General features: G+C 48.7%; 2 protein-coding genes across 5 annotated transcripts; one reads left to right on the forward strand and one right to left on the reverse strand.

Moving 5' to 3' along the window:
* Positions 1-1,254: 1,254 nt before the first annotated feature.
* On the reverse strand, positions 1,255-9,214 carry LOC310908280 (arf-GAP with dual PH domain-containing protein 1-like). Of its 4 annotated transcripts, none has more exons than XM_083859124.1 (12): positions 9,112-9,214; positions 8,824-8,975; positions 7,706-7,836; positions 6,740-6,831; positions 6,559-6,641; positions 5,755-5,867; positions 4,971-5,117; positions 4,493-4,576; positions 4,097-4,159; positions 3,520-3,591; positions 2,807-3,038; positions 1,255-2,719 (listed from the first exon to the last, which is right to left on the reverse strand). In XM_083859124.1, the coding sequence occupies exons 2-12, from the start codon at positions 8,912-8,914 to the stop codon at positions 2,691-2,693; spliced, it is 1,137 nt and encodes a 378-aa protein (XP_083715250.1). In that variant the 5' UTR covers positions 8,915-8,975; positions 9,112-9,214; the 3' UTR covers positions 1,255-2,690. The 4 variants fall into 4 exon arrangements, 3 of the variants coding, with proteins under 3 accessions (XP_083715250.1, XP_083715249.1, XP_083715248.1); XM_083859123.1 differs by having other exon boundaries at positions 3,520-3,588; positions 7,706-7,790; positions 9,112-9,208; XM_083859122.1 differs by having other exon boundaries at positions 7,706-7,790; positions 9,112-9,208.
* Positions 9,215-10,127: 913 nt separating this feature from the next.
* On the forward strand, positions 10,128-13,233 carry NOL12 (nucleolar protein 12; the record flags this gene model as incomplete). The annotated part of the gene is made up of 6 exons (XM_083859396.1): positions 10,128-10,207; positions 10,286-10,391; positions 10,490-10,538; positions 10,963-11,105; positions 11,968-12,068; positions 12,631-13,233. 6 exons carry the CDS (start codon positions 10,128-10,130, stop codon positions 12,800-12,802), a joined length of 651 nt encoding a protein of 216 aa, XP_083715522.1. The 3' UTR covers positions 12,803-13,233.
* Between the last annotated feature and the right edge of the window lie 1,825 nt (positions 13,234-15,058).

A 15,058-nucleotide genomic window follows, 5' to 3' on the forward strand; every position in this document is an offset into this window, starting at 1 on the left:
CAGTTCCAAATTAATACTGGGCTTTTAGCCACTAGCTGAGGAGCCCCACTGGCTCCCTCCTCTTTCTGGCAGACATGCTTTGTTCTCCCATATCTTCCTGCACGTTTATCCTGCTCCGTCTTCCTTCTTGTTCTTGTTTCCCTTTCTTTTTCCCATTTCTCCTTGTACAGCTGTTCTCATTTGAGACAGGAGACAACTGAAAGACAAGACTCCATAATATGGCAAGGAGGGTGGAAAGCATCATGCTGTGGCTTTAGAAGGGAAACAAGGGCCAGCCCTGGAATTGCAATAGGCAAGGAGCAGCCACACAGCTCTCTCTAGCCAAGTCACGCTGAAAGAACCTGTCGCCTGCTCCCTCCCAAGGACATCAGGGCCCTTTGAGGTTTGAGTGTTGTGGATGCAGCCCCCAGTTTGCAAACAGCCCCACCAGATGGCAGGACATCTCACATTTTCTGTCCTGGCACTTTTCCACCTTTGCCCTCAAGTCAGCAGCAAGCTCCCAAGGACGCAAAGGACTGGATATTTTAGACTCAGTTGTTTCTTCCTCCCCACAAAAACCACCCTCCTCCTCTAAGCTTTCTCTCTCTCCGCCCCTTCCCCCGAAGCCCCGGGAAGCTGCCTCGCCTCAGGGCAGGGAGCAGAAGCCCATTGTAGGCACGGCTGCCTTCTCAGGAGACATCCTCACATGACACCCATGCCCGATGACACCCTGCCCCTTTCCTACTCGCATCTGAGCCTCATTGTTCGAGGAAGACGCGGTGGGACAGGATTTGTGGAATAGAGACAGATGTGCCACACTACATGTACTCTGCTGTTAGTTCAGGGTTTCAGGCCACTCCAGCCACACTCTTTTGCATCATCACTGCATTAGCTTCATTGTGGCTGAGTCAAATGCCTCTGCTCATATCCAGCAGTGGTAATTCAGCAGCAAACAGGAGGAGGAGGAGGCATCCCATCAGTACTCCCCTCACTGTGCATTGCAGAGACCCTTGGTTTTCAGGGAAATCATGCTCCAAATGGGAGAGGTCAGCAAAATGCAGTGAAAATATACTTTTTGGTGGATATTTCCATTGCACCATGATAGCAGGGTGAGTGATGCTTCTTCTCATCCAGGAAGTTGATGCTCCCAACAGATTGTGGTGGTCTTGGCACAGAGTGGGGTCCTCAAAGAAGCAGAGGGGCACTGTGAGTCTGCCTATTTGGCTTTGATGGACATAATCACAGTACACATGCCCCAGGAAATACAATGAACAGCTATGGCTTTTTGTTTAATTGTCTGTGCATTTTTCCAAGAAACAACCTCATACCTCAACAGTTAACAGGTCAGCTAGTTTAGGAAGTTAAAATAAATTACAATGGGATTTTTTAATTTATTTCTTTAGGAGCTAATTAAAATGCTGGGTGTCTCATTAATTCCAGTTAGCTCCCCTTAACACATGAAATACCTTCTCTCACACTGCCTGTGTAAAACTGCAAACACATCAGATACTACAGTCACCAGCAGAACTCAGCTACTCATTCCAGCATGTGAAACACAACTCTCCCAAGAGAGCTTTAAGGGATGCACTTTAAGACATGAATCATGGGTTGATTTAGTGTTTTAGACTAACTCTTACTAGTAGAACATGAATATACAGACTTCCCATTATACTACTGCATACAATGATATATACATGCAATATACAAGATAAACATATGCAATGTGCAGGTCAGAATGAAAGTGCCAGGCCTTTGACATACAGAGAATGAGGGAGCAGAGATCCATGTATTACTATATTCAGACACCAACCCTAGGCTCTAGTAGAGACAGCAGACTCTGAACTCTATACACATTATCAGTTCCTCTCTACAAGACCCAACCTCTCTCCATTGGTTTAACAGAGACTCAAATTTGGCAGCTGATCTTCAGTGGCATGAATATCCCTCACAGTATCTTCCCTAGGGCAATATTCCACCTCCATCACTTTTTGTTACATGTGTGCACACACATTATCCACATACCCAAATGTATGTCCACATTATTTTTGAGACGATCTCTTAACCTCTTCTCTGAAGCATTTGTTGGAAGGTCTGCACACAAATGTTGTGTAAAGAAGCTTTCAAGCCCATAGATGGCAGAAGGAAAAAGGCTCAGATTTGGCTGTTAGGTTACATCTTTTAAGTGACTTTTCTCAACCACTGCACTAACTGATCAAATATCTAGATGTTTCACATCTCTTCAGCAGCAGAAGGAACAGGAACTTCTTGTGAAGGAACAGGCTCTTTTAGTCCAGCAGCCCCTGTAACCTGCTGGGATGCCTGGCCCCAGCCAGGCAGCTGTTTTCTTATGTCAGGTGGGTGGCTGTCTGCAGTTTCATGCAAGAGTGATGCTAGGTCCCATGCCCAACATAGTAAGTGCCAAAGTTTTTGAGGCCTGACTGCCAGGCAAGACCTGTCAGCATCCAGTCAGATCACACCAATTTAACAGGGACAGGTTGTACTGAGGATTCAGATCCACAAAATCTTGCATTTGAAAAGAAGCATCTTAATCGGGCCCTCAAAACAAAGTGGATATTCTGTGGGGGCAAAAGTGCTTCAAAGGGTGCTCCAAGAGCACTGTGTTTCTCTGATGTCAGTCTCCTCTCCTGTCCTGACAGCCACCCAATAGGACCAGGAAGAGTTGAGTCATAGCAAGATTCCTGCATGGCTTCTTAGGATTTAAATTTGAAGTAGGCTTCGACTGTAGTGAAGACAAAAGGTGATGCATTAGGGCAATACCCTGAATGGGAGTGGCAGGTGGGGAAGGAAACAACATCCAGGCACTTACTTGCATATTCCTGTGGTGTCATGGCCTGGTTGATGACACTAGTGAAGGCTCTGATCCAATCCAGCTGGTCAGTCTCTGTCTCACAGGTGAAGAGGTATTCCCGGTCAGGGGTGACAATGGTGATGCCATAGTGCCAAGAGAAGTTGCCCTGTGTCCCTGAAGGCAATCCCTTCTGGACGCTATATCCATTCTCTCCACTGCCCACAAATACCTCACCCTTAGCAAATGCGTCCTGCATATCAGAAGGGAAAGACAGTGATTTATGGAATCCCAGAAGAACAAGAGAATCATTACAGAGCACCTAAGGACAGGAGGAGAGTGTATGAGGACTGGGGATGCAGCAGCAAAAGGTTTTGGAGGTGGTCAGGGGATTAGAGGAGCAGTGAGTCTGTACTGAGAGACAGTAGTGAAAACATAACACATGAATCTCAAGAGGCCTGAGAGAGGAACTTCTGCTTTCATATCTCTGTGTCACCCTCCCATCACCACTTTTACATTGCTGCCCTTCCTCCCATTGTTTGCAGGCAGTGAAACAAACACAGAAAACATGTGATGAACTAAAAAGGATGGAAAGGGGAAGAGCTGGAGTCCATTCATAGCAGCTGGGAAACCTGCAAGCCACCCTTACTGCAGAGCACAGACTCTGTTTGCACTTTGACCCTGCCCTCAGCACCGCTGCCTGCAGCTGCCCGGCGGTCACATCTCCCTCTCACCAAAGGATCCTTGAAGTACATGAGCCTGCGGTGATCCAGAGTGAACCAGCGCTTCTTAAAAGCCTCTCTCTGCTGTGAAAGGAAGAAGTGACATGTGTGAGGCGACAGTGCCCTCTGCTGCGAGCAGTGCGAATGGATACCCCAAACTCATCCCAACCACTTGAAGCAAGCACCTGCAGTAACTGCAACCTCCTCCTCGCCCTGTCTGAGCTGAGAGTGGGGGTCAGTATCGGATTGTTCAGTCCCACCTGCTGTCCCCAACTCCTGAACTTTGATGAAGGACCCCAGAGTTGAGAGGAGAAATCTGGACACTAAATACCTGTAAGGTCACGCACACACAGAGACATGCAGAGAGTTGTCGCTCTGGGAGAAAGCAGGGACTCTGGCTTCATCTAATTTCACATGTGTCCTTCCCCTTCCTTTTATTCTCCCCTCCCTTGGTGCACACACACTGTTCCCACCGGTGTCTAAAGAGTCGGGGGGAATGAGGAAACAGCAGGAGAAAAACATTGAAGTAGGAAAAGCCAGTGGTGCTGTGGCAGGCTCCTGTTAGATTTTTTCTACCATAGAAGCTCACCTTGGGACCAGTCTTCTCCATGTATCCCTCCTTCAAAAAGTTTCTGGTCAAACGATTTTTAATCTGGCAAAATGGCATAAGTAACATTCACTTAGCTGTGCCTCTTTGCTATTCATTTCCCTCCCTCACCCTTCTATTCCCCCAAATTCAGTCACCTTCTAAATTTTTATTTCCTAAACTGCCTAGCTAGGCACCACTTCTGCCTTCAAAATGCCCAGAAATGGCAGAGAACTGCTGTTTTCTGACCACCACAGGCCATTTTAAAAACACCTTCTCATCCCTCCATTTTCACTCTGCAATTTTCACTTCAGTACCTGGGGTTGTAACAGTAACTAATGAGCTCTTTTATCATAGAAGCAGTGGGAGACTCAGGACCGCGCTGCAGTGCTGCCTTACCTCATTATCACTGGCAATGGGAAATGCTACCTTCAGGTAATGGAACTGCACAGAGCGGATGGCATTGAACCAGTCCACTATCTCCTGAGGATGGAACAGGACAGGACAGAAAGCTTAGCCAGAGCAATAGTGGGCCATCTAAATTTACCCAGCTGCACCCAGCCCTGTGTTAACAACAGTCAGCTCTCCCTCCGCAGAATCTCCCTCACATGCACACAGCCAGCACAGCTGCCTCGTTCCCCACATGCACAGGCAGCACATCTTCCATAGAACTCCTCCCACACAAACCAACTCAGCCAGTGCTCCTGCCCTGCTCCCTGCAGCAAAACCCTTTCCCAAACACAGAACCAGAACCCCTACCCTATTACCTACAGCAACTTGCATTCACACACGCCATCCCACTCATCTTGTTTAATATCAGCAAAGCACCTCAAAGCATCTCAATGGCTTTGCAGTGTTTGATGCTAAAACCAGATACCTTTCCACTTTCATGGTAGACAAATATATTCCGGGTCTTATTGTCTTTGAGATAGGTGATCTGCAGGCCATTGGGGTTCCCAATCTTCTCTGGCTGGAACGTAGCATTGATGACATCTATTTTAACACTGATTTTGGGTTCTTTGGCCTGAAAACAGAAAGATATTTATCATGCATGAGCAATCCTAGAAGGAAAGAGACCTGAGCTACTGAGTAAGTGGGGTAAAGCAGGGTCAGAGGCCTGACACAAGTGGAGAACCTTGTACTTGGTCTTTTTAAACCTTCTGAGGTTCATATCAGCCCTCTTCTGGAGCTTGTCCAGGTTCCTCTGGGTGGTATGTCCTGCTTCTCCCAACCCTGAGCTATTCCCTCCCTTGTGACAGCATTTTAGCTCTTACCCCACCCATTTCAGAGAGACAAATGAGCAGAAAAGTAGCCCTCCTCAAAACCAACCAGAGAAAAGGTTTTTGCTAACTTGGCTCACAGTGGGGTGAGGTCGGTTCCCGGAATGGTGCAGCATTACACATCCAGGCAATCAAATAAGAGTGAAGTGAAAGATCAATCCTTTTCTCAGTAGTGAGGGAGGCACAAAGGGAGAGCATGAGGAGAAGTCACTCTAACAGGAGGAAGGGAACCCTTCTCCTTAGTAACATGTTTTGTTATCATCCCTGAGCTAGGATGAGCAAGGCAACCTCAGAAACATGTGTACGAAATCAGAACATCTCTGTGACCCCGCTGCTCTGGGTGGAATACACACTGAGGTGGGAGTTGACCACCATACTCACATCCTGCTTGGTGAAATACTTCAGACATCCCTCTCTCTCAGACAAGAAGAACTTGCGGGGTAGGAACTGCCCGTTGTCTCGACCTCGCTTCCAAAGGATGCCTTCCTTCACCCCTTGGAGCAGAAAAGCCACTTATAATAGCATTCCCCCACAGGCACAGTAGGCATCAAAGAGCTGCATGCAGCCTGAGGCTCAGCCATCCCTCTGGGACAAAGAACATGATGGACTACTGCTGAGAATAAACACTTCAGATGTTTCACCTCTGACTTAAAACTAAAGACGGTGGTGTTCCCATGTTTGCAGTGCAGATAAGCACTCACCAAAAGACATTCCCAGATTCTTCCCACTCCTAAGTCCTGCTCTCACTACTACCTCTGAGAACACTAGAGTCCTGACCCATGCAGACTCTGGTGTGGGACCAGAACTCTTTCCACTTGGGTCTGCAGGCTCTTGGACTCCAATGCCCTTTGTCACAGGACTGGGAGTGCCATTTCAAGGACAACTGCCATGGTTAGAGGAGGTGGCATGCAGCAGGACAGATATTTCTTGCTGTAGAAGTCTGTCTCCACCAAGACATCAAATGCCTTTGAAAAATGCCACCTGGTAACAGCAGGCTTTTAAGCTACCTCTGACAGTGCCAGCTTATGCTGTCCACAATTTAAGATCTCCAAAACAAAGCCCTGTAAGTACCAGTTGGGCTCTCAGGAGTACTTGTGGGATTTGCAACACGGAGAGTTCATGATGCTCAGAAGTTTCCAGCAAAGGCAACAAGCAGCATGTTCTGATGCTGTGTTCTGCTCTTACCATCAGAATATGGCAGCTGTTTTCCCGGCTCAGTAAATTCTTTGCGTTCATATTTAGCCTGTATCCACTGCTCTCTCAGCACTCTATGGAGAGAGGTGACAGGTAGATAAGAAACAAACTAGAGGAATTAAAGGAACAGAGAATTGCCCTTCCCCCTTTTCTTCTGTATGCAACAACTTACTGGCAGTCATTGTAGGTTGGCTGGTAATAGTAAATAGGGATGTGAGCTTCATATATGGCTTTAGTCACAGCATTCCCATGTTTGGCCAGAAACTGCAGAGTTAGACAGAGAATTAGTGCCTTGCCTTTGATGCAGACTTATGTTGGACCTTTTCTTTCCTGACCCACTACAGAGCTAGATGCACATTAAACTCTAATGGAGCATTCTCTTTCCCTTCCATTGCAACATCCCAGCAGTCTGGCTGCAGACAGGTGGGTCTCAAAGGTCTCATCTACTCTCAGACATTACAGTGATTGCACCTGAATCAACAGAGTGCCATAAATGTCACTTCCGCAAGGCTGGGTGCACACACATTCAGTGGACTTGCTGCCATGCCCCACATCTCCTGGAGAGTTTGACAACAGTTCTGCAATGCCACCTGGAAGGACATTCCAACCTCTTCCAAAGAGCAACAAGATGCAGATATTTTCTTTGGATCTCCAGAAAATATTTTCAGTCCTCTGAAGATTAGAGAGTTGAGGGGGCTGTAACAGGGAGTCAAGTTCTTGGAAGTGCCATTTTTCTCAAGAGATCATATTATATCTGGAAACTTTTCTTGGAGAATGGAATTGCCCAAGATTTTCCCCTTGGATTGCTGAAATCAAGAGGAGACATTGAGGCTGAATGGTCTTGGCAAGTGGAAAACACGTAATCTGAAGCAACAAAGACCCTAAGCCTTAGTAAGACACATTACAAGAGCTCTGCATTTGCCATAAAATAACAGGACGTGAGACACATAATGCAAGTGTATCCTTCCTCTCCCAGTGTGTTGTGGGGAGTTATCCCTGATTATCATAAGTAGAAAACAGATTGATTAAACCAGATTACATTCCAATTCTGTGAGGTCAAAGGACCAACTTTGCCAGGACACTGACTGTATAGCCTAGTCCAAACCACCTGCCATACGCCTGAGCATAAAGATCTCACCTGCACCTGAGCATCAGCCCAGTAGTCCATCTTCAGGGATTTGACTTTGCTGATGCTAGGGATGTTGCGGTGAATTCCTGAACAGCTGAGGCATATAAAGACACCCAAAGTAGAAGATGCCCAGTCAGGATCTGAGAATATGGAAAAAGGTACAACTAGAAGTGGTGAATATCCCTTGGAGATATGCCTCAACTGAGAATATAGTCCTGAGAAACAGGGAGCTGGTGACCAGAGTTTCATCCAAGCTGAGTAATTAACACCCAAGGCATGGATGCCAGTCAGGAAAAAACACAGCTATTAGTCCCTCATTCCTAGTTCCAATCACTTTGACTGAATTTTTAATGACCTGTATCTTGAAAAACCCCAAAGTCCTCTGTGAACTCCCTTTGTGTAAAGGATCACCAAGACAAAAATGAAACCACCTCTGGGAAAAGACCTCAGGAGTTGTTTAGTGCATCACAGCAAACCCCTAACAGTGTTTAGCTTAGGAAGTAGAAAACAACCTTGAATCTAAGACTCTCCTGGAATAATCAAGTAGGGCAAAATGATACTTATTTGCCCAGTCTTAATTTGGTTTGGGTGGTACACTCCTTTTGGAGGTGTATGGTGGGTGTTGTTAGAAGCACTTGTAGGACCTCAAACTGGGTACCCTTCTGAGAGGGCAGGCCGTTCGGGAAATGAAATTTACTAGGCAACTGTGGCAGGTTGTCAGTTCAGAGCTGAGTCATGGTGGAGACAATGCCCTCCTGAATCATGCCTTCTTTCTGGAGAAGTTAGGATTTCACTGAGAGCTTTCCTGTCAGGTCCTGGCTGGGCATGACCTTGATCTGCATTTGAGATCTGACGTGACTACAACCCATGGGGCTGCGGCTATGCAGTCCTTGCTAATCTAGCACTCCCACTCCCTGTCCTTCCCACCAGTGCTATGGCAGCATCTTCTCCCTCCTCCCTTACCAACCCACCTCCAGGGAGAGGAAATGAATACCCGGAGTGATGCCTCTCCTTTCTTTCCACCCCAGGCTCCTGTGCAGTCCAGATAGCCAGCACTAAGTGGCTGCTAGAGATCAACCCCAGCTCCTTGCTTCCAGCTTTTCCTCCAGCATCCTTCGAGGACTCACCTGGCTTCCCGCAGTCTGCACACAAAGAGTTCTCTGCTCTTTTCCACACTTCCTTCAGGGCCTTCATGCTCCTCTCGTTTCCTCCAGCCATCACCTTGGAATGGTATCCGTCCAGGCAGGGCCAGGAGGGCAGCTTCCTGCACCTTATACACCTGCAGGCCAACCCACTGTGTTATCCGGGAGAGAAGGAGCCACCAGAGAGACAAGCTCTGGCAGAGGGAAAAGAGAAAGGCAAAAGAAGCCTAAGGTTAAGGTTAATGGAAAGGGTACAGAGGCCTGTTGGTGCACCTGAGCCGGCTGAGCACAGGCAGGGGCAAAGAGGCTGGAGGCTGAAGAGCACTCAGCCTGTGCCTGAGGAGTCATGAGGAGGAGGAGACCTGCCCCATGGGCGTGGAGGGAAGTGCAGCAATTAACCACAGAACTGGTTTTTCCGCATTTCTGCTGGTGAAAGGACAGGCCAGGAAAAGAGCACAAGCAGCAAGCAAGCTGATAAAGAAAAGCTGGCTGTGGACAAGTGACTGCCAGGCTGTGACAGGAGTCCTGTCAGGACTCATCAGGCTCAGTGGGCTAGGCAGACTGGCTTTGGCTGCCCCCACAACACTTCAGAAGCTTCCACCAAAGTCAGATGGCCACCACACAGCAATTACACCCATTTTTAGGGCGAGAACAGGGGAGCAATAAAGGTTCAGGAGCTCAGCCAATGTCACTCTAAGCCATTAGAACATGGCAGTCTTGATGCCTCCACCAGCTCATGCCAGTACCTCTCTCCACCACTACAGAAATCACGGCTGTCCAGCCAGACGCTGTGACACAGCATCAGAACTGAGACCCATCTCCTCAATCGCCTTCCCCAATTAAGAGGAATAGCACACGCTTTGCTAACACCAAGAAACGACAACAGCTTGAAATAAACTCAGCGCTCTGTTGAAGAATGTTCAGTTGAAGAAGTGCAGGTGTTAACTACTGGGAAGAGTGACATTTATTAAAGAGATGTAGATGCAAAACACTCTGGAGTGTCAGAGCGAGTCTCGGGGTGTGAGATCGGGTGCCACACTGCCATGTTCTCCGCACACGGCAGCGCCACAGAATCTTCTGCTGGGAGGAAGCTGAAGAGGGGTGTAGCCGGAGGCTCCCACGCTTGAAGCAAGTCCCGTCCACCCCAGGCCGGACGCTGGGGCCGGGAACAGCCGCAGGCGGTCCGCGGCGTCGGCTGCTGTGTCCTGCCCAGGCCGGGGGGCGGCGGACAGATGTGCCGGCCTTCCGGCGGAAGGGGCGGGCGGCAGCGGCGGCACCGCGGGACCGCCATGGGCCGCAAGAAGAACAAGAAGGGTCCGGGCGGCCGCGAGGGGCGGTTGGTGGTGACTTTCGACGAGGAGCGGCGGAGGTGAGGCGGGCCCCAGGGCGGGGAAGGAAGGCATCCCCGGTCGCTAAAAGCTGGGCGGTTCTGTTTTGCCGGCGGTAGGGAGTACCTGACCGGCTTCCACAAGCGGAAGGTGGAGCGAAGGAAGGCGGCGCTGGAGGAGATCAAACGGAAGCTGAAGGAAGAGCAGAAAAAAATGAAAGAGGAGGTGAGGGAAGGGTCTTGTGTCCCCCCTCGCCAGGACGGGCAGTGAGCGGGACAGGAGGGGCGGGCAGAGGCGCCGCATGACCTGTTTCCATTCCTCAGCGGCACCAGGAGTATCTGAAGATGCTGAGCGAGAGGGAGGATGCGCTTGGTACGTGCTGGGCCCTCGGTGGGGAGGGAGGTGGGCGCCCCTGGTCCAGCCTTGACTGGATGTTGAGAGTTGGGGCAGGGATGCCCGCACGTTGTCCCCACAACAACAGCGGCTCGGTCCTGTCGTGTTCCCCAGACAAACTGGGCAGCAGTCTGAGCAGTGACCCCCGCAGCCCTCTGTCCCAGGAATCATGAGAGTTATACAGAAAGGGAGAAGCAGGAGGACATCTCCAAGGTGTCACCGGGTCCCCTCAGGGGGGAGAAGGAGCTTGCCCTCCAGGCTTGCAGTGCCAAGCCCCTCTGCCCTTTATCCCTGCATGCCAAGGCCGGCTGTCGCCCTTGCCTAGCATGGGGCATCAGAAACAAGTGAGTTTATCCCGTGAAAAGCTGGGCACTTTGCAGTGCAGGATTTCTTATGTTCCCAGAGGAAGCTGATGAACTGGAGCATTTGGTGACATCAAAGACAGAGTCTGTGAACATCGACCATCCAAAGCACATTGTAACAGTGACCACCATCAGTGACCTGGACCTCTCGGGGGCACGCCAGCTGGGACTGACCAACCCTGTGGTAAAGCCTCTTGCTACCTTTCTGTATCAGCTGCACACACTCCTGGGGCTGATCAGGTAGAGCTGGTGGTCCCTGAGTATATCCAAGGCCTTGCAGCTGGTTGGGAACAGGGATGAAAAGGGAAACTCATAACTTCTATATTTTCCACAATTTAAATTTGGCCTCAAAAGGAGGTGTCCTGTGTGAATAGCTCACTCCAAACCTCGCTGGAATCCTTTGCTAGTCCCGACTGACCCTGGTTAAAGGAAAAGTGTTACTGGACTGGATGGCAACAGTGTAATATTTTAAAAGGTGATAAAAGACAAACAGTGAGATTTCAGACTCTTCTGCATGGTCTACCCTTGACCTCTTTCCTGTGTCCTGTTTGGAAATATTACTGTTAGCATGAGGAGGCATTTTTCTCTCCATAATCCTATGCTTGGACCACAAATAAGAAAACCGTTCAGTTCTGGCTGTAGTCACTTTTATTCTCAAAATACCTTGTAACTAAGATCTTGTATTTGTTTCATAGAGACTTTCAAGTATTGGTTGTGTTTACATTTATTTGTAAGGTCATCTGATCTGAAAATCCAAAGAGTCTTGATGGCAATTTAAGCAAAAGCCAAGACTTTTTGTTCATTCAAGTTTAAACTTCAATCGCATGGCCATTAAGATCATGCTGAAGTTTTTGGATCTTGGAGTAGATTACTGTAGGACATCTCTGGATGTGCCTTTCTGCGAGACTTCAATAGGAAACCTTGACACTTAGACAGGGGTGTGGGGAATTAAAAAAAATTCATCTGTGACTAGTTAGTTCACAAAACAGGGTGAAACCAAGAAGACAGTGGAAACCTCAGAATCGCAAAAGTGCTTTTTTTCTAAGGGAAGAACTGGTGGATCTGAAGAAGAGAAAGAGGAAGAGGTGGTGAACAAGCCTGTGAGAATAATGCCCAAGAAGTCCAGAAACCCCTTCCTGTCTGAAAAGTACGTACAGATTCCTTCAGGCCTTTGCTATTTGGCTCTGGAAGCTGATGGGAATGTTCCGAGGTGCGGTGGTGCGCGGGCAGGGGGCGCTGGCGGAGCGCGGTCCGCACGCCCCGCTCCTCTCCTGCAGCTCCGGGGACCGCGCGGGAGGAGAGGGAGGAGGGTGGGCTTCGTTCTCACCTCTTAACCAGTCCTTTATCGCGGCACATTCTGCAGCGTGCAGAGCTTGTCTCTAGGGTTGAAGGTCAGAGGCTCCTAAAGCTGAAAGCTCAGGCGTTCTCCACATTTTTCAATATCCGGGTTTTACAACTGCTTATAGAGTGTGGAGAGTTACTTTACCTCTGTGAGGTCTGGGCAGCACAATGCTCACAACATTAATTTTTGTTGTTACCACACATGGAGACTTGCAGGTTTCCTGCATAGCTTAGAGTCCCTCTGGGACTTGCCATGTCTGGTATCCATTCCTTCTGGGCCACACAGAGCTCTCCAGCTATTGTTGTGGTGTCGCCTTGCTTCTGCAGGCTTTAGTCCCCAAACATTTTTCTCTTTCTGCCCTGCACAGAATCTCTGCTCTTACTGCCACACTGCACATGCACAGCCGGAAAAAGACAAAAGGAAAGAGATCTCAACGTGGGCAAGGCTCATGTAAGAAAATCCAGAAGTCTGGCACAGGGCGAACCACTAAGACTCAGCGTCGGAGGCTGACTGGCAAAATGGGCCATGATCAAGATTAACAGATAAAATAATCTTCAGACCACCTGCTGAGACAGTGCTCCACATCTGGCCTGCTGCACTTCAGGACCCTGTCGTTGTGGGCAAGCACCTTGTTTACATGGCGTTCTGACTAGCCAGGAACCCGTTCAGCCTTTCTCTAGCCTCTTGAGCACTGGCCAGGGTGACTAGACACTCTACCCATTTATTTTTGCAGTGATCTCCAGCTAAGTGTCTGGATACCACAGAATATCTTAAAAACTTCTGCTGAAGGTCGTGTTCTCTATTTGGCGTAACCCTTCTATCTTTGCCCCCCTCCCCCCCGAGGATCTCGGGCAGAGTGCAACAGGCACATCATTGTCAGGGCAATTTGAGAGACTTGGGAGAGCTTTGCTTGCACTCCTGCATCAGTGCCCTGGCATTTCTGCTGTGCAGTAAATCCTTTTTCCATGGAGATACGGTGTCATCTTGTCTCCTGTGTTTCTTCACCACACAACACAGTGCCACACCTGAATGCCTGGGAACTTTTTGTTTGATACTTGTGCCAGGTGAAATTGGGTAACTTTGTGAATAAATTTGAAGTCATTTTGCTAAGAAAAAAAAAATCTGTGACTTATTTGAAGCATAACAGGAGTTGTGCTAATGCCAGTACCAGCTGGAAAGAGGGGAAGATAATTCCTGGTGTTTAAAGGATAGTGAAATCCACTGGTGCTCGGAAAATGGAATAGCTAGGAGCTATTTCTGTGGCAAGGCGGAGCTCGCTAGAGCAGGAATGGCTTATTCCATTGTCTGCTGAATATGCTGATCGTAACTGCGATAGCTCAGGGGAGTATGAAATGCCCTAATGCCCTTGCTGTATTTGTGTGGCCCTCTCCGGAGTGGGAGTGGCAGAGGCTGCCTTTGCTCTTTACCTCAGGGTTGCTGCAGTTATTAGCAGCTAATTGCCTTTCTTCTTAGGACTTCAGTGTATTTTTTTACTGTGGTTGCCCTCGGCAGGGGGAGGAAAAAAATGTATGGTTGGGGTTTAGGAGTACTGGTGACAAAACTGAGTGAATCCTCTGAGGAGAAGAGTAAGCCTAAGCAGCATGCTGGTCTCTGTCGTGGAGTATCCTGGAGTATTCTGCCTCTGTCAGCCAGGCCTCCTTCCATTCCATATGTGCACTGGAAAGGAAATTACAAAGAAAGAAAAGTGTCCAAAACCCACACCAGAAAAATTTGCAACCCAGCAATGGGCAAGTAAATAGATTCCTCATGCCAGAAATGGGAGGGAAAAGAGTAAAGCAGTGCCTGTGGCTCTATGGAGAACATCAGAACAATACTGCTGGCCACCAACTGCTAAAGTGAATGGCACCAGCTTGATATATCTCTCCATCGTTTCTTGTAGGGTGTGCACAGAGAGCTGTTCCCCAGAGTGTGTTAAGGGGAGGGTATGATCTCAACACTGACAGCAGCAGTGCAATTTCTGCTAAAGGGAGGGTTCTGGAGGGAGCTGGGTGGCACACGTGCTTGTGGTAAGGAATGGAGTCCTCTTGCACTTCCCTTTCCTTTCTGAAGAAGGTAATTGCTGGGAAGGTGGACACTGTTATCACTGGTACCTTGTATGCTTGGATTTAGTCCCCACCCTGGGGTGAGTTCTTGGGCACTAACACAGAATAAACATTATTAAGGGGTGTGTGTGGTTTTCTCACCTCCAAAATAGTTCTCAAACATTGCCCTTAAAGCCCCCTCCAGAAAGGTCATGGGATTTAATGGGTGAGTTTACCTTATTCACCTGTCTCACCTGGGATTCTTGGGTGTTTCTAAGCTGCAAGAGCAACTCAGGCAAGGCCAAAAGTGTTACGCCAAACTGCATTTCAGCCAAAGTATCCAAGAGGTCCCATGTGTGGAGAATATTTCTTATTCTGGTTTTGGAGTTACATGCTCTAGAGCATTCTGTGTTTGATGGGTTTGACAGGGATGAAGGAGAGGAGGAGAGGGAAGTTCTGTTTGGAGGGGTGTATAACACCAAGGAGCCTGCAGCTCAAAGCTGGAGGACAGGGTGACCTTGGTCTGGATCACACAGCAGCTTTCCCTTCTCTCCAGGACTTAGTGCCTTGTGGAGAGACTGTGGACAGACAGTCCTGTGTGACCTGTGTGCTTCCTCACCCGAGGAGTTTGCTCTGGAGCTGGGATGGCCATTCTAAAAGAAATGTACTGTTTGAGAAATCTGCTGGAGTGTGGAATGTGGATCAGTTGCTTTCCCCAGCCTGTAGGCAGCCTGACAGGGTGGCTGGGACAGA

This window comes from Zosterops lateralis (genome assembly GCF_965231275.1).
Source record: "Zosterops lateralis genome assembly, chromosome: 4".
Classification (NCBI taxonomy): domain Eukaryota; kingdom Metazoa; phylum Chordata; class Aves; order Passeriformes; family Zosteropidae; genus Zosterops; species Zosterops lateralis.